We start from the raw sequence: 18,784 nt of genomic DNA, 5'->3' as shown, positions 1-18,784 counted from the left end.
TTCGAGAACGCGGAAGTTCACGTGGGGCGTGCCGATTTGTAAATAAAAAGCGATGCTTCACCCAGAAGGCTTCCCGTCACAGAAAGACTCCTGATCGCTTGAAGACCTCGACAAAAGTCCGCGTTGGTAAGTGACAGGATGTGCACTGTGGGGCGCATTGTTATTATCTGGTGTGCAGATGGTTGGTGTTACTTGAATGCGGCACAATAATTTTCAGATGACGTCAACCAGATATGTGGAAAAATCCAAGTTTTATAGTCGCGCAGATTATGCAGTCCCTGTACTGAATTTAAATTCTGTGTAAAGAACTTTAATCATAGTAATGATCGATGATAGCAATATAAGATTTCTTCCCCCATGTGCACTCAAAAAAAGGGATGTTTATATGTGACTGACAAATGTGGAAGTTGAACTGTTGCTTGGTGTATTTGCAGTCTGCAGGTAAATCTGCATACACACCACCAAAGATGCACGTCATTCTAATTCCACCACTTTTTGTTCTTTTCTGTTGTGTTTTGCTTTTCGGAAGATTGGAGGGGTTAGGTAAAGTGAACCTTAATTCACTTAATTAATCCTACTTTGGTGCAATAATTAACACCTTTGCCCTCTCTTTTTTATACCAGAAACAATGGCATCTGCAACCCCTCTGTCCAAGGCAAACAGTGCCTTCTCTCTGACTTTGCTCAAAGAGCTGAGCAACAACGACAAGACGGGAAACATATTTTTCTCCCCGTTCAGCATCTCTTCAGCCCTGGCTATGGTGATGCTGGGGGCCAGAGGCAACACAGCCACACAGATGTCAGAGGTACAGTCGTGCAGCTGCCTTTGTTAAAGATTGTATGCAGCTTGTTGAAGCTGGTTCAGTTCTACCCTATGAAGCTTGTTAGCTTACATTTTGTGATGTGTTTCATTGCTTTTCTGCTTTACGCACTTGTGGATTTCCCTCCAAACACCGTTAAAATCCATGGCTTCCGAAATGACCCCTTTCATTTACTTAAAGAGCTCTGAGAGGCAGTTTCAAGCAACGTTGAACATTAAAGCTCCATGATGATAGGGCGTCGAATTTGATCTTTTGAAAGCCGCCAAGCTACTGTGTGACTCACCAAGCTCTGACTTTCAGTGTCAGGAAAAATGACAAAGATCTGTACTGTTCAGCTTTTATGAGGGTCAGCCCTGTGCTGCGTTACTCGGGGAACAGGATCCATAAAATGGAAGTGTAAGGGCAATAAAGCTTCAGGTAATCTGTACGGGTTATCAGTTCCCTTTGTGCAGCGGGCATGCCCATTTGTCTGGCTGCCTGGATTTCATAAGCAGGCACCTGTCAAAGCTGAGGCACTAAATGGAAACGGCTGGAAGAATATTTGACGCAGTCTATGAAGAAGTAATACACTACCCTAATTAAGACATATCAGGCGCTGAAGCACATTTGTGGAAACATAAAATGCATTTAAACTTGCATTGTTTATAGAAATTAGTGCTATGCTTTTAGCACCTTATGGAGAAGAAGGTCTTTAGACAAGAGATTGACAATCAATGTATTGTTAGAGTTAAAATCAAATAAGAGATACTGAGGGATTTTAAAGAACTGCCCATCTGGTTAAATAAACAGCAGAGAGGCCTTATATTCAGCAGGAGTAGCTGGTATGTAGGTGGAAGTTGACATTCAATAAGAAGATTGTGACAAAAGGATTCCTGAAGTCAAGCCACACCCAGCTAAGTCAAGCTAGTGGGTGTGGGTGTGTGGGAGAGAGAGGGCCTCCACGTGTATCTGGTCATTTGAAATGATAATGCTCTGAAAGATAATGGATTTATTAGAGAGTACCTTGAACGAAAAGTTTGAAGAAATTCCTTGAAAACGATCACAGCGCTTGACATAGAAAAGCAAGATTAATGCAAGCTGTCTCTTTTCTTCTCTTTATGCCTTCTGTTGCAATACTTTTATAATATTACCTGGTTGTTTGACAGGATCAGAGAGAGGATAGTAAAATAAAATAAAATGGTTCACTGTTCAAATCAAAGAGGTCAGGGCCCATGTGCATGCACGTTGCCTGGGTTCATTCAAAAAGGCTGTGTAGCTGTAGGTAAACAGCTACTTTTCACACAGATGTGGCTTCTGCAACTGAGCTGCACCAAGAGTCAAAGCAGGGAAGGAGCTAAAAGATAACTATCAAGGCTAATAAGAGTGGTAATTAAGATTTGATGCATAGATGCATAGTTAAACTTTCTGTTGGGTGTATTTTGAAAAAAGAAAAAGGGAAAAAAAAAAAAGCCTGCGTCAGAAGTTCAAGTGGAAAAACAAAGTGCAATCACATTCTTCATTTTGTGAGTAAGTGTCAGTTACTGTACGATTGTTGGGCAATCGTTCGCTTGACAAATATTGCAGTCCATTGGAGTGAGTAAGAAACACACGGGAGCACCGACGTTTCCTGAATTTGCACAAACTTGTCATTTATCTCCTCAACAAACAACATTAGTGCAATAATTCAGTCCTGTTTAGCAATGCACGTACGTGGGCGTGATTACTCAATCAGGGTGTAGCTAGAGACCACCCACAATTCTGAATCTATGAAATAAAATATGTTTTTGCCTCACACATACTGGAATATATTGGATAGGCTCCCCACCCCTGCAACCCTGTATTGGAAGAGAATGGATGAATGGAAGCATTTAAATAAGTTTAAATTATGACTGAATACATTAAAACCAAGCCAAAACACTTCCATATCATCGACAAACGAACTCCATAAGACCTCTGAACGTGTCCTGTAGTAGGTGGTAGTTTTCAAAGAAGCATCCACATAAATGTCAGGATCCGAGATCTCCCAGCAGAACTTAAAGAACCAGTTAAGAACCATCCACATGATGGTGAAACCTCGTGAAACTGCACAGGCCAGACTGTGAGACACTCGTGACTCTTTCACTCGTTCAGTGGTTATCTTTACTGGGCCTCTCTCGGTAGGTTATTGAACTTTCGTAATTCTGTAAGAACATCAGGACAGAACTGTTTCTAAAGCCAAGTCACACCCAGTGAAGTCATGCTGGTGGGTGTGGGTATATGGTAGGGAAAGAACCTCCACCTGTATCCAGTCATTTGTAGTGATAACACTCTGAAACATAATGGATTTATTAGAGATTACGTGGAAGAAAAAGTTTGAAGAATTTCCTCGAAGATTATCATGATTATGATGACAGTTGATATATCGGACATTAATCTGTGTAGCTTATGCCGCCTGTTTTCTTCGTCCAACACTGTTGCCTGACATTTCTTTTCTCTTGATAGATGTTATTGTATTGAGATGATATTGCCATACATAAGCCAGTGGCTTGTGGCTTATGTATGGATACAAGGTGTCCTGTTTCACAGTCTAACTGGGCGGTTCCCAGTCTACTCTGTCTGTTAAATCAGTATTTATTCAAATCTTTTCAATAATAAATACATATTTGAGGAACTTTAACTCATCTCAGATTGCTCTGGTCATTGGCTGACTAGTCTCTTATTTAACATAACATATGCATATTCCTATAAACAAGTTGCATTTTTTTTTGTTAGTTTGCACAGCAGCTAACTACAGTCAGCCTTTCCAGAGCAGAGGCACTTCCCGAGCTACAAGCGCCCATGGTTAGGATTCATTGGTTCAAAACATGTGGCCAAATAACTTAAATTGGAGTTAATTATTGGTAAGAAACAAATCCATAACCAATTCTGTCATACATTTACGGAATGACGAGATGCCTGTTTAAATAATGATGTACCCCACAAAGTCATGCAGTAAATCCACTGCTGTCAAAAATGACTTATGTTAATAATCCAGGTCTAACACAGTTGTTGTTTTTTGGCTTACATTATCTCTCTGCGAGTTGGTACAAGTAATTTTAAAAGAGCGACTTACTGTAAATGGTGTTTTTCCAAGCACAGTTTTATACACTACTGTGCTAAGTGCAACCAGACAAGGCTGTTGGGTGTGATTACTCTGAGTTAGCTTGGCTCAGCTGTACCATCACAGAAAGATGAGCCTAGCTCAGAGGGGCATCTGGGGACCTACTGTAAGGACAGTTGGCGGCCTGTTACCTTATTTGAAAGACTGTATATTTTGCTGGTTTAATTTTAAGTAAGAGTTTATAACACAAAATGAAATGTTGTAATTACTTAAAATGATAATGCTTTGATTCTGGCTAAAATGTTTTGGTTCTCAAAAAATTCCTCTGTAGAGGAAATATCCTTTATGCTTAAAGCAAATGAATGCAGGGAAGTTATGGTCATACTGTTTATAATTGTTTGTTTGTTTGTTTGTTTGTTTTGTTTTTTTCAACTGAGGGGTTTGTCACAACTGTGTAAAAGTGTTTCATTGAACATTATCAGCGACTCATTAGAAGATTTCTTGTTAAGGTATCAGATTGAAGTCTACAACTCGGCCAACACATCAGTTTAAGGACAAGCTCATAAATTACTGTTTTGTTTTGTTTTTTAAAAATGGAAACAAACGTTGAACGTAACGGTGAGCACTTGGAATCGCACTTCTAGGTTCTCTGCTTCACCAAGGCAGAGAAGCCTAAGCACGCACCGGCGGGACAGATGCACATGCAACAGCAGGCCCAGTCTGCGCTGCCGAATCTGAGGAAGGTGGTAACAAAGCAGCAATACAGGAATTGCACACTAACAAAAGGGGAAATATTACTAACAGCTGATCTAACAGTGCCGTGTGGTGAGGGGATCAATGGAAACAAAGATGTTAGAGCTTCACAGAGCATTTCACATCTGTGTTTGTACTCTGTTTTTGCTTTGCTGATGTCCTTTATGCTGCTGTCTTGAACTGTGTCGGTAAAAGCAGCAGTGTGAGGGTATATGTTTACTAAAGGTTTAATGTGTATGTGGCGAGTCCAACAGCTTCAAACCCCACAGCATTACATGATGCATATGAATATAGCCGTGTCCTTTTATGACCTCTTTCTGTCTTTTCTTTCTTTTTATCTCTTATTAGCAGATGCTGTAAATGTCACTTGAGCCTTCAAAGTTTGAACCTATGACAGCGCATCACTTTTTCCATTTCCTGTTTGTGTAATTCCAGAGAATCACTCTTGTATAAAGAGAGAAAACTCTGTTAACAAATTGAGCACTCAACATTACAGCTGTCTGTGACTTTATCTGTGGATGTGCACCATGTAAAAACACACTCTACTTCATTCTTATTAAACAGTTGGGCTTGAAGATGACCACATAAATGATAACACGGTGGTGGGATGGTGTGGGTCTTTATGTGCTGTAAATGCTTTGTGGAAAGGCTTCTCTAAGCTTGGGTCATGGCTTCTCTGAATCCAGTGCTTTTTTTGTTTTGTTTTTTTTGAACAGTTGTCTGCTTTGTTCACAGTGCCTGAAAACGAAGGATTGTCAGGATGATGTCCACAGCAGCTTTGCGCAGTTGCTGAGTGTGCTCAACAAGTCAGATGCTCCATATTCTCTCAGCGTTGCCAACAGACTGTATGGGGAGCAGTCCTACCAGTTTGTTGAGGTGTGTGTGTCTCTGTTCGTGTGGCTTGTTTGTTTTTTTTTCCTAAAGAATGAGAGGAATCTTTAAGGTGTGGAGGAAAGAATGAGGTAGTTGATTAGGTAGTAAAATTCCACAGAGCTAATAGGTTATTTTGTTTGGGTGTTCAGAATTTATAAGTATGTCATTAACTAATTTCAGGATTTCTTGGGAAAAACCAAGAAGCATTACAATGCTGAGCTGGAGGCCGTGGACTTCATCAAAAGCTTCGATGCTGCCAGGCTCAACATCAACAGCTGGGTGGAGAAGACAACACAAGGTGGGTAACACACAAAACATGTCCACCTTCCACTGATATGAAGTTAGAAGTTGTAATGAAAAAACTTTTATAGTATTAGTGTGTTGGTTAGTAGACCTGCAGAACTGTTCTTCTGTGAGATGTTAGTAGAGTATTTATTACATACGTCTGTGTCGTTGCTTCACGTGTGTCAACGTATCCTTCAGGTAAAATTAAGGATTTGCTGGCTCAGGGTGTTTTGGACCCCATGACCAGGCTGGTGTTGGTCAATGCCATCTACTTTAAGGGCCTCTGGAACAAGCAGTTTAAGCAGGATCAAACACAAGATGCTCAGTTTCGAGTCAACAAGGTAATACAGCAGCTGCATGAATACTGCTGATTTTATTTTTTATATATAATATATCCTGACAGTGTTTGTGGTAAGGGTCTTTTTTTTTTTTTTTAAGATCACATGGTGTTCACAGTCACACATTCTTAGCGGCACCTCTCGGTCAGATATTTCTGTTAGCTGTGATGAAACACAGTAAAAAACACATTAGACTTTGCTCAGAGTGATAAAAAGTCATTATGCTTCGACCTGGCTGACAAAATCCTAGAACTGCATGAAGTGATGTTAAACCGTCTCATGACTTAAAGAGAGCAAATCTAACTCAAGAACAAGGCTTGATGTATCTCAGCCTTTCAAGCTGTTATTATTAACTTGCCAGCAAACAGTTGGAAATCTAGAAGAAGTGGGCTGGCAGTGGCAGTGGTTTGCTCTTCACCTGATGAATGAAAGTCACACTCTCACTGCTGTTTGTATTTCCCGAGTAGCTCAACAAGCCTTAAAGAAACAACAACTATTTTTAACATTATTTATTTGCAAGCCAATGATTTAAAACTTCACTTTTTCTCCTCGAGCAGGTTTGCTTCAAACTGCGGTTGCTCTCATACACTTCTTTATACACTCAACACCAACTTCAGGTTGAACTAGTACACTCGTGACAAAGAAAAAGATTTCAGCTTGTGATGTTTCACTTTTTTTTTTTTTCCCATATTTCAGAATGACACTAAGCCAGTGAAGATGATGTACCAAAAGTCTAAGTTCCCTTTGACCTTCATCCATGAAGTCAACTGTCAGGTAATTTGCAACAAATAACTACAATGATTTTTAAATGAAAACAAACAACAACCTGTCAAATATTTTTGCAGACAGTTATGGCAGGTCTGAACTGCAGATAGAACTCTTTATTATGTAGCCATGCAGCTGCATGTGGTGTAAGAGCATCTTGCTTTATAAAGTAGGACATACCCTAAATACAATGTTGTTTGGGTGGCAGCTCAGGCTGTTTCAAAACCTTGGTGGGTTCAGCTTTAGTGGTTAAGTCATGTGGACTAATGCTCTCTGCATCATCATGGATGCTGGTTTGTGAACTGTACATACAAGATGGTTAATCGTTTTCCACTTCTCCTCAGTCCAAGGAAGGTAGAGAATAAAGTTGGATTTGCAGAAATGCAGGAATGAACTGTATTTACTGCCAACGTTGGTCTGAAGTTTTCCAGAGCCTGTGAACTTGTTTTTCTTGCAAAATCATGTCGGTTTTGTAACATAGTGCAATCTGACGAGCCAAAGATTGTCGCCAATATCAATTTGTTTTTGTTTTTTTTACCCTTGACTCTTGTGCACAGGGATTTTAGTGCCTTTTGAAAAGTATTTAATGGTGTTTTGGGTTTTTTTTGTTTCTTTTTTCTTTTTAACACCACACTGTTGTAAGCTTAATGGTCTAGAAGTTATTTTAGTGCTATGTTGCCCCTGTCCCAGCTTTCTGGATTTGTTATTGTATAAGTTATTGTATTACACAGCATTGCATGTTAACATTTTTGGAAGCATGTTATAATAAACTAAGATGATTAAGTCTAACAGTTGCATAGCCACTATTATATATTCACGCTAATGATTGAAACCTGTGCCACAGATCATCGAGCTGCCTTACAAAGGGAATGAGCTCAGCATGCTCGTCTTTCTGCCCCAAAATATCGAGGATGGCACAACGGGTCTGGAGAAGGTATAACAAGCACACTTGGATAATGAAACCTATGAAATACATAAACAGTGGATGATTTTTTTTATTTTTATTTTTTCCCCCATCTCTAGCTGGAGAAGGAGCTGACCTTTGAGAAATTTGTGGAGTGGACTAATCCCAATATGATGGATGAAATTGAGGTCACGGTGGGCCTGCCTCGATTCAAGCTAGAGGAGAATTACGACATGAAGACTGTCCTGGTCAGCATGGGCATGGTGGATGCCTTCGACATGCAAAAGAGTGACTTCTCTGGTATGATGTATTCTTGGAACATGCCGCACAATAAAACAGGAGCCCAAAACATGAACGGACTGCTGCAGTTCTCTTAAATCAGCGTAATTTCCATCACCTCCATATTCTACATAAATCAAATATGTTATTTTGCTTTGTTTTGTGACAGGCATGTCTCCTGCCAATGACCTGGTGCTGTCCAAAGTCGTGCACAAGGCTTTCGTGGAGGTCAACGAGGAGGGAACGGAGGCTGCCGCTGCCACCGCTGCTATCATGATGCTGCGCTGCGCCAGGATTCCAGCCAGATTCATCGCCGACCACCCCTTCCTCTTCTTCATCAGGCACAACCCTTCCTCGAGCATCCTCTTCGCTGGCCGATACAGCTCCCCCGTGTGAGCGCGTTTAGAGTGGTGTTTCTCAGCTGGAGGGAGGTTACAACATGACTGATGTAAAATCGAATCTGGTGTTGTTGCTGAGAGCTCCTGCTCAAGAGTTTCATTATGCTAATCACACCCTATGTTCCTGGCCTGTATATCAACACCACCAGGATGAGGAATTAAAAATGACGGTGTGGAATTTTTATAAAAAATTTCACCCCTTGTTTGTGTCTCTTCTCTGAACACTGTCATCTTGCACTGTTTAACCTAATTTGATCTTTTGATTTATGTCGTAATGCATGTATGGCCCTATTTGCTGCAGTCATATACCCTATTTTATCTATCTTGAAGACTAGATTGTTATCGTATGCCTTACACCTTAGGAAAAAGTTTACAATGTGCCTCTATTAACCTGCTGTACACCAGCTGCACCTTTTTTGGTTAAAAAAATGTGCTATGCATTTTATCTGAAAACATGCAATATCATACTTAGCTTAGCCAAAGATAATATTTATAACAGTGTAATACATTTTATATGGAATTATAAAGTGCAAATAATAATTGGAGAATTTATAAAAACGTACATAAATGCTTGAACTGGCATTGAGTCCAGGTCATTTTTATGTATCCCTTGACTTACATGTGGAATAAAGTGTGTGGTTTGCAACTGCTCCATGATTAAAATGCCTTTTACTCACATTTTCCTTTAACTGGTTCAGCCAAGTGTTATAGGACGGGGTTTCTAATGCTGTTTAACCATTTAATGTAGAATTTTTGGTATTACACTTGTCACAGTCTCTCTAACATCATATTAGTCCTTTCAAATGTTTGGGGGGGCATTTTGCCATTGTTTTGTTCCAGTAGGAAAAAAGGAGACTTAAAGCAGTTTCTAATTGGCCACTGGATTACTTTCTACACTTCTGTTAAAAATAATAAATAAAAAATATATCCTTTGTAACCAACTGAAACAACAAAAGCTGTATCAGCCAAGCCTTGGGCAGTTACTTTCAATCCTCAAACAAGTTATTCATATTGTTTAAATGCAATATAATACTTATCTTAGCCAAAGAGAGTAATATTAACAGTGTGTTAAAAATAGCTTCATAATTTCCCATTTTAAATAGCCGTTCCACTCCAACACAGTAGGTGGTGCTATTGCATTAGCTGTGCTCGCTGAAGCCCTTTGTGGAATTTATAAGAAGAAGACAATTTTGCTAATGCCACTTCCGGATAACTTCCGTGTTGTCATATTTGAAATTGGGGCATTCAAATGGGATTAATACTCGCTAGTATTAATGTTTAATAAGTCCGTAAACTAAATAGAAGAGATATGGACGCGGAGAAACGTTAAACATAGAAAAATAGCCAACGTAGCTCTCAGTCCTACCTGCTAATCACTCCGTGGCGGGTGATGGAGAAGCTAATATCTAAACTCACTGAAAAGCATATCCTTTTCACGGCTTCTTTCGTTATAAGACTGGCTTTGGTCGCTTATGGAGACTACCAGGACAGGACAATGGCGGTGAAGTACACTGACATTGACTACCATGTGTTCACAGATGCTGCGAGGTTCATTACTGAGGTAACAACTGTCTCAAAACGGAATGTCCTGCTGATATAACGCTGACAAAGAAAAATAGTGAGAAGCACCAGTTGTATAAGGATGGTACATTACTTAATACTGAGCTAAATGGAGAATTTATGAACTAGGATTTACCTTGAATTGAAGCTGTTAGGTCACCAAACCAAAGCTTAGTATGTTCAGTTCAATGCAGGTTTATTTTTATAACGCCAAATCGTAACAGGATTCCCCTCAAGGTGGTATAAAGCGCAGTTATTCGGGAGAAAACAAACATCTCCCCAAAGCAAGCACTTGGAGACTGTGGGAAGAAAAAAAAAATCCCGTTTGACAGGAAGAAGCCTCCGACAGAGCTAGGCTAGAAAATAGCTCTATGGCACAAGATCGGTGGAAGGAGAAAAGAAAAATATTAAGACACACACACATCAAGGAGAATGCCTGACTTTTAAGTGAAGTTCAGACAGTGTTGGACACCTGGATATTTAACACATGAAGTTAGTTGGAGTTGTATCAAATACGGCCAATTTATGGGGTTGTTGTTTAACTTTCCAGAGATGCGGAGAGTGAAACATAAAAAAATATTATTTTTATCTTAGGATATTTTTTGTAGTGAGGTCCTTATTACATTTCTATGTTAACAAAATGAGCAATGTTTAAGATATGATATTTATTCTAGCACTTTAAGAATGGTGTATGAAACCGTCAACAGAAGACAAAATTTCTGTCAGGCTTTTGGATGAGATGGCTGTTTTAGCTGGTTAACATATATAACCCCTTTATTTAACCTAATATCACATTCAGCATTTTCATGTGGGGAATTCCTTTTACAGGGCGAGTCCCCATACAACAGGTCAACCTACCGTTACACTCCTCTGCTGGCCTGGCTTCTCACCCCAAACATCTATCTTAACATGGTTTTTGGAAAGATCCTCTTCATTGTATGCGATGTGCTGTCAGGACTGCTCATCTACAAAATCCTCTGCCTGCGAGGTCTAAGAGCTGAGGTTTGTGACTCTGGTACTCTTTCATCATGTCTCTCTCTCTTTCTTTTAATTAGATGAGCTATTGGGGGGGGGGGGCACTTTTGTTAAGTTTTGTTGATACAGAAATACATTTTTGCTTGTTTATGTTCAGACTGCACGCTGTGTTTCTTCTTTGTGGCTTCTCAACCCGTTGCCCATGGGAGTGTCCAGCCGAGGGAATGCCGAGTCAATCCTGGCAGCTCTGGTGCTGGGGACTCTGCTCTGCATGGAAGGCAAAGGTGTGGGTTAAATATATCAGTATTAATTTGATCATGTGTTTTCACAGCTTCTGTGTTTATTGGCTCTTTTTGTTTTCTTCCAGCTCAGCGTCTGACCTGGGCAGCGCTGCTGTATGGTTTATCGGTTCATATGAAGATCTACCCTGTTACGTATGCTTTGCCCATTGCCCTGACCCTTCGCACAGCTGAAATCAGGGTAGATGAAGCCAAAAAGGTTTCAAGATTCAAGAAGCTTGTCGGCTTTTTTGTTGGTTTCTTCAACCGAGATCTGCTCCTATTTGCAAGTGTGGCTGGCGGCGTCTTCTTTACACTCACAGCACTCTTCTATTACATGTGAGATGGACACCACAAACCGTTTTCATGATTTAGAAATGACTGTTCTATTACTACAACTAATGCTATTGAAATTAGCATTATTTGTTAATATTCAGATGCCATAAAAATTACTTTGAAGATGATAAACTGTTGTTTAGGAATGACTTTCAACAATGCTAAGTACTGTTTTTGATTTGACTTAATGCTAGCCTCTCTTGTGACCCATTATTTGAACCAACACTCTTACTCACACGTGTGTCCTCTCGTATAAACGCAGGTATGGTTGGCAGTTTCTTTATGAGACCTATTTGTACCATCTGACCAGAAGGGACATCAGACACAACTTCTCTCCATACTTCTACATGCTCTACCTTACTGCAGGTATTTATCCATCCAACCATTCACCCCTGTATTGTGTAGCATGCGAAATGATGAAGTTTGAAGGCAATAAAATGCTTGTTAAATCTGATTTATAGGTGTGTTGAGTTATTTTCCTTTGTCTTTTGTGTTATACTGAGCAAACGTACAGCGGGTAATACAGGTTGTTGGTTTTGGTTGGTTTGTTTTTTAAATGAGCCCATTTCTTTCGGCCTTGCAGAGAGTACGTGGAGCCAGTGGCTCGGCTTGGCAGCATTCCTGCCGCAGTTTGCCCTGCTGTTGGTAACGTCGTGGATGTATTACAAAGACCTGGCCTTCTGCTGTTTCCTGCACACAGCCATTTTTGTTACCTTCAACAAAGTGTGCACTTCTCAGGTACATACCTAACATAATTTCACTTTGTTCCTCCTGTCCTAGACATAACACACAGACTTTACAAGAAATTTAACAATGTTTCTTGTAATCCTTTCACAGTACTTCCTCTGGTACCTGTGCTTACTTCCTCTGGTCATCCCTAACCTGAGTCTGACAGTAAAACAAGGGCTGGGACTACTGCTCCTCTGGTTTGCTGGACAGGTAATTAAGTTAAGCACATTTAAAATTACAGTTAAATATGAATTCAGATATGCATTTGTTAATGTAATCAGATTTCATACCATAGACTGAATCTATGGGCTCTCCATTTAAAATCCCAGACTAGTAGTTTAATATTCTAATTTTAGTTTTTTAAATTCTAATATTAGTGTTTTGTAGCCAGAAGTGACCATATTTGTACAAGAGGGAGGATTGTTACACTATTAGCTAACACCTTGGTTAGCAAGGTGCATTCATGGAGTGTACAGGTGCATTGCACAGACACAGATACCGTCTGACGAGTGCTTACACACTAGAAAAATACTACAGTTTTACTCACCACTTAGTGTCACTTACCACTCACTACAATCAACTACACAGCAAGACAAAATTTTGGTTAGCTACAGCTTGACAACTAGCCACGGAAATAAAATTTTTAAGCCTCAGAACGGCTTGATAGGATGAGCCTTGTACAAATTCACCCACCTGCAGTTTTCACAAAGGGTAAAACTGTCTACAAGGATTTTTTTTTGTGCCAGAATGAAAGCAGAAAACAGTGCGTTTCTGCCTTAAACTTGTGCGTTTTAATATGTAGCTCTATGAGGATTGACAAATGTTTAGAGCTAGCCTCAAGTGGTCACTATTTTGTAGCACCTCCTAGTTGGCGGTGTTTTCAGAGCCCTGAAGTTTGTTTTCTTGATTGTGATCTTGATCATGCTGAGTTGAAAGTTATACGAGTGATAGGATACATAGAACTGAAGTCATCTGGCAATGTTTTTAAAATAAACTGTCATATTTTTCTCCCCTAAACAGGCCATCTGGTTGGGCCCAGCCTACTTCCTGGAGTTTGAAGGCTACAACACCTTCTTATGGATCTGGCTAGCCGGATTGCTCTTCCAGGTCGTCAACTGCTTTATTCTGATCCAGATTGTAACTCATTACAAACCAACAAAAACTCCACTGAGACTGAAAGCTGAATAAAACCCAAATGTATTCAAAGTGGAAGAAATTTTGTCTTTGAAACTTCAAAGGATGCTCTTTCAGATCATGCACTGTGGATCCATGTAGACCAAAGTTTAATCTCCCCAGACTTTAATTACTTTCTCTAATAATTTAAATCACTTTAGCAAAGAACACTACGTTTTCTGAGCGACAAAGGCTTAGGTGGATTTTCAGTTTTTCTGAGTTAAACCTGTGGATTATATGCTCGCCACTGCCGGTCAAAACACTTAAATCCACAGTGTATGACACGTAGCAGAAACTGACTGTTGCCCAGGTTTTTTTGGATGGTAACTTTGAAGTCTGCTCCACCTGTGGCCAAGTCATTTGTCAAAAGTTTGCCGACGGGGCAAAACACCTGCTGCAGATCAGAGATCACAAACAGTCTTAATAAACAGCTCTGGGTCAAAGTATTTAACGCACCCCTCGGGGATTTTTTTTATTTTTTTATTTTTTGGGTGGCATTTTGACCTCGTGGTGACGGAAAGCATTTTCTAACTCCAGAGGGAGAAATAATCCAATTGTATGCTGCTAGGAATCGATAAGCCTTCAGTCTGAGTCTCTCACTTTCATGTTGACATTATTGTTGGTACTTTCAGCACTTGAACTATGGATTAGATTGCACCGAGGAGAATTACCGTTACAAAATCCAGCAAAATCTGTCCTAAATTGTGTCGTGTTTTTTGTCCTGACCGGTGTAAATTGAGGCTGACCTGCACATTAATCTGACAGGTAGGAGATAGTTTCTTGGTTTGAGGGAGAATATGTTAAATAGTTCTACTGTTAGAGACAGTAAACAAATGCACTGTTGTCTTTATGTCTATTTTTTACAGTTTCACAAATGAATAAAATCAAATAAGTAATTCCCTGAGAATGCCATTGTGTAATTTCAAATCCTTGGTTACGTCTTGGAGCTAATAATTTCATCTGTGTTTACTGTTAACACTGTAAGAAAACAGACAAGCACATTATTTACAGTCTAGCCCACTAACGCATAATCTTCTGTCAAGGCAGCTGTTTGACTTGCAGCTTCTTTGGCTGCAGTTTGCAGCTGTGACCAGTAGGCAGGAGCATTTGCAAGCAGAAGGGACAGCTTGAGCGAACATCCTCATGTAACCCTCGCAGATTAATCAGTCAACTGGAGCATGAACACAACCTAAAACAAACAGAGCTGGCAGTGGCTCCATAATCTCACTGTACTCTCCCTCTAATCTCACATGGAAATTATTAGAGCATTCACTTTAGCCCTGTTGGTTCTGAGCGTGTCTGTTCATCCTGGGACTGAGAGTGGAAGTGCATAATAATTATAATATACTGGATTCGCATTATGAATGCTTGAGATACACAGCAGGTTGGGTCAAATCGGTGGCTTTCCTTAGACATTTGCACATTGCTTTGCTTCTCTGTACGAGTATAAGGTCTTGGTTGTGTGTTGCATATGTGCATGTGTGTGAGTCATGGTCAGCTGCGGCCTGCATATCTAGTTTATGAATCACCAGGATGCACCCAGTAACCTTTCAACTGGCTAGTTGCCCCCCAGGCACATGCATAAACCATCTTATTTTAAAACTGACGGCCACATTCAGGGGTTTATTTGCAAATTCTTAGGATTACAAATTAATATGAATATGTTTTTCCCCTATATTACAATTTCAGTTTTTTGTGGCAGCCAATCCAAATTACAGCTACTTGCCCCCTTAAGAGTTTCATCATACCATCATAGTTGGTGAACTATGGAGGCAAACTAAAACCAGTTCAGATGAACCTGGTTTTAGTTTCATCTGGTGAGTGAAGGGTAACAGCACTCTGTAGGCACAACAGTCTAAAAAAGGTGGAAAGCACTGTTCTGTTGCTGGAGCGCTGATGTGGACAAATAAAGAAAACAAGGCACTGCGTTCACTGTATATTTGTTAATTGTGCTCAGGAAGCAAGAAGTGGGAAGGTCGAGGGGGTTGTGTGACTATGTCCCATATGCTAATGTGTATATGTGTGTTTAATGAAGTGTATGCATGTGTATGCAGATGCCTGTTTGTGCCAGACCCTGAAGAATTCTCCTCATTGTCACTGGGGGGGATGTAGGCATGTATTTGTTCATCTGCCTTTATCTCTGTGTGTTTTTTAAACGTGTATGAGAAAGATGGAGCAAGAGAGGGAGTGACCAGTTAGGCCAAATGGTGTGTGGAGCAGAGAACAGCAGGGTATGAACGGTCACGCAACCTTGTATGGTATAGGATTATAGGTTTTGATCTGCACGCACACACACACCGTGGCTCACGGATCAGCTGTCAGCAAGCGTCAAACACGTTGGTTACACTACAGTTGCCTTAAAGCACTACTCCTTTTTTTTTTTTTTTGCCCTTTTCCCAAATTGACTTCTGTTTTTTCTTCTCTCAAATTTATCTCACTTCCCTCTCTTTTTTTTTTCTCGTCCTCATCCTTTTCCCTTCCTGTACCAAACGAGCATTGTACAGATGGCGTGATCGAAGGTTGCGTGCATGCGAGTGAATATTAAACATTTAAAGTCAGCCTCAGCCGCTCCTCCCTCCTGTCATTGTCACAGCATCTGATATGAAGCTACAGCGAGACAAATGGCTCACTGAAATCTTGTAGCAGTATCAAACACTGCGTCACGAGTTACTTGTTACTCGTCATGAAGAGGACTTTGTGTCTGAATGTGATTCCTGTTATGCAGTTTGATCCCTGCGAGACGAGAGCAGAATGCTTTATCGTTCAGAGTATTTCTAACAATATAATTAAGGCTGTTTCCATTATTCTGTTTACAATTTAGCGTCAACAGTCTGAGTGCAAGTGGATATCTTAACATGCAGTGCGTGCATGATCTGCAAAGATTACCTGGAGTTTTCTGGTAATAGTATTGTCAGTAAAAGCCTCCTCAGTACTTTTGACGTAATATGCTTAAGCAGGCTTTGCGTACATGCAGTAAAAGTGGAGAGCAAAAGGGAGCATGCATTTACGGGAAAGCAATCTTGAGAAAGACACTTGAGACTTTTTCAACATTATTTTGCAGCACAGTCAGCTCACTGCAAGATTGTCCTGGGTTTGAATCCAGTCTGGGGCCTCTCTGTGTGTAGTTTGCATGTTCTCCATGTGGGTTCTTTCCAGGTACTCCAGTGTCCTCCCACAATTCGAAGGCATGCAGTTAGTGGGGTTGGTTTAACTGGTGATTCTAAATTGCCCATAGGTGTGAGTGGTTGTCTATTTCTATGTGTTAGCCTTGCGACAGGCTGGTGACCAGTTCAGATTGTGTACCCCACCTCTTGACCTGTGGTAGCTGGGATAGGCTCCAGCCCTTCTGTGACCCTCAGTTGGATAAATAGAAGAGAATGGATAGGAGGATAATTATGGTCTTGAAGAGCATAAATGCTCATCTGTCACAGGAGACCCCCGACTGTCATCCATCAACTGTGAACACCAAAAACCTTCAGTGACGGAATAAAGGACTGAATGAAGAAAACATCAAACCAGTTGCTTAAAATGCTGTGAGAGCACAGGCATCTTGGAGGAGTATGATCATCAATGCCATTTGGGAAGGTTCTTAGAAAAAGAAGAAGAAGATTAAAAATTAAAGGACAACAGATTGAACAGGAAGTATCAAAACATTAGCCCGTGTCACCAACAAGGCTTTTTGGGGCCAAAGCTATTGACCTATTGGCACTCTGCATACACACTATTTATGAATCACAATGGGTTGTGAATAGCGTTTACACTTTCTCCTACACTGTAGTTCCTATAGTTCTGCTAAGTAAAAACATAAAAATCGCATTCATTTTCTCACAGTCAAAACAACCTAGCACAGGTGGCCCTGCACTTTTGTATGAAAAACATGTTGCAAATGCAGTTTCCTAGAAACATAAACACATTGTGTGTGAAGCACCAATGGGAAGTAGGATCTTAATTTGCCTTTTGTAAGTCAAGAGGAAGAAAGTCATTCTGTACTGCCCCAGCCTGTGCGTGTAAAACACATAAGTACTGACACACACATGATAATTGCTCAATAGGACAGTATCAAAATACAATTCTTTAGAAGAATTTATGGGCAGTGTAGTTTATAATGTAGAAATACTAGTTCTGGAGACTGTTAAATAACTGTGAAAGTGTATAATTAGCAATGTCTAGTTACACTAAAACATACAATACTGGACACTTTATAAGATGCATCTTACTAGCACTGAGTTGGAGACTATTTTGCCTCCAGGACTGCCTTCATACTTCATGGCACAGATTCAACAAGCTGCTGGAAACATTCTTCAAATATTTGTCGGCTGCAAATCTATGATGTGAATCTCCTGTTCCACCACATCCCAAAGGTGCTTTTATCGGATTAAAATCTCTTGACCGTAGAGGCAATTTGGATACAGTGAACTCACTGACATGCTCAAGAAACCAGTTTGATATGATCTGAGCTTTGAGTCAATGGACATTGTCCTGCTGGAAGCAGCCATCTTTAGATTGGTATACTGGTCAGCCACAGCGCTCAGGTAGGATGTGGTGTGTATCACCAGCAGCCTTAACTCTTGATACAAGGCAGCATGGATCCATTAGATTGGGAGTTTCTGAAATACTCAGACCAGCCCCAACAACAACCAACAACCAGGCAGAGCATCTCCAAAGTCACTTAAATCATCTTTGTTCCATATTCTGATGCTCAGGTTGAACTTCAGCAGGTCATCTCAGTTCATTTTATCATATTGTTGTGAGGCTACAGACATTTTCTGTGATTTTCTATAGATTTTAAATTATGTCTGAAATGACCATTTTACGGTCACTTTTTTCCTGTTTTTTTATCTTTATTATCTCCAAAAACCTAATAATGAAACAAAAACTGAATAACCATTATTCAGTATTCTGGATCTGTGGTATAGCTGAATGCTGGCCCTAGACCTTATTTTTGTAAATACATAGTGGATAATGGTGGAAATCATAATAGGATTTCTTGTGCTTTACAGACAAACATAGGATGTGACTATGTGGCGCTTACTTGATGTACTAGCATGCACACAAACATGCACAAATGTATGTACACACTCAAAATCATCCTACTGGCTGATCCTCGTGTATCCCGTAATTCCCTATAAGCTATACTCTCCCCACAGTAAAACAAACACAAGCTTCTGGGGGGGATTAGAGGGAGGAATTATGATACTGTAGTTGGCAGTGAGAGAAACTAGTTCTTTCTTACCAGTATGTGTATTTGTTGCACAAAATC

General features: G+C 40.2%; 2 protein-coding genes across 4 annotated transcripts; both read left to right on the top strand.

Annotated features, from left to right (window-relative positions):
* LOC146379962 (leukocyte elastase inhibitor-like) lies at window positions 1-9,123 on the top strand. Of its 3 annotated transcripts, XM_084938895.1 has the most exons (11): window positions 1-126; window positions 530-543; window positions 624-805; window positions 4,523-4,621; window positions 5,367-5,507; window positions 5,685-5,802; window positions 5,988-6,130; window positions 6,824-6,901; window positions 7,737-7,826; window positions 7,916-8,096; window positions 8,245-9,123. In XM_084938895.1, exons 3-11 carry the CDS (start codon window positions 629-631, stop codon window positions 8,469-8,471), a joined length of 1,254 nt encoding a protein of 417 aa, XP_084795021.1. In that variant the 5' UTR covers window positions 1-126; window positions 530-543; window positions 624-628; the 3' UTR covers window positions 8,472-9,123. The 3 variants fall into 3 exon arrangements, with proteins under 3 accessions (XP_084795021.1, XP_084795020.1, XP_084795022.1); XM_084938894.1 differs by lacking the exon at window positions 530-543 and having other exon boundaries at window positions 2-126; XM_084938896.1 differs by lacking the exons at window positions 530-543; window positions 4,523-4,621 and having other exon boundaries at window positions 4-126.
* Window positions 9,124-9,642: 519 nt separating this feature from the next.
* Window positions 9,643-14,421, top strand: pigm (phosphatidylinositol glycan anchor biosynthesis, class M). The gene is made up of 8 exons (XM_084938897.1): window positions 9,643-10,034; window positions 10,862-11,035; window positions 11,166-11,292; window positions 11,376-11,625; window positions 11,885-11,988; window positions 12,206-12,360; window positions 12,460-12,561; window positions 13,372-14,421. Exons 1-8 carry the CDS (start codon window positions 9,864-9,866, stop codon window positions 13,537-13,539), a joined length of 1,251 nt encoding a protein of 416 aa, XP_084795023.1. The 5' UTR covers window positions 9,643-9,863; the 3' UTR covers window positions 13,540-14,421.
* Window positions 14,422-18,784: the final 4,363 nt, after the last annotated feature.

This window comes from Perissodus microlepis, chromosome 9 (assembly GCF_051167445.1).
Source record: "Perissodus microlepis isolate ML-2025 ecotype Zambia chromosome 9, ASM5116744v1, whole genome shotgun sequence".
Taxonomy (NCBI): Eukaryota; Metazoa; Chordata; class Actinopteri; order Cichliformes; family Cichlidae; genus Perissodus; species Perissodus microlepis.
The sequence above is the reverse complement of the archived record's forward strand: the minus strand, read 5'-3'. Positions and strand labels throughout refer to the sequence as shown.

Coding starts and splice junctions, on each gene's coding strand:
- LOC146379962 (XM_084938895.1), top strand. CDS start 629: ATGGCATCTGCAACCCCTCTGTCCAAGGCAAACAGTGCCTTCTCTCTG. Junction 4,622..5,366: donor CGCTGCCGAATCTGAGGAAG/GTGGTAACAAAG, acceptor CTTTGTTCACAG/TGCCTGAAAACGAAGGATTG. Junction 6,902..7,736: donor TCCATGAAGTCAACTGTCAG/GTAATTTGCAAC, acceptor CCTGTGCCACAG/ATCATCGAGCTGCCTTACAA.
- pigm (XM_084938897.1), top strand. CDS start 9,864: ATGGAGAAGCTAATATCTAAACTCACTGAAAAGCATATCCTTTTCACG. Junction 11,989..12,205: donor CATGCTCTACCTTACTGCAG/GTATTTATCCAT, acceptor TCGGCCTTGCAG/AGAGTACGTGGAGCCAGTGG. Junction 12,562..13,371: donor TCCTCTGGTTTGCTGGACAG/GTAATTAAGTTA, acceptor TCCCCTAAACAG/GCCATCTGGTTGGGCCCAGC.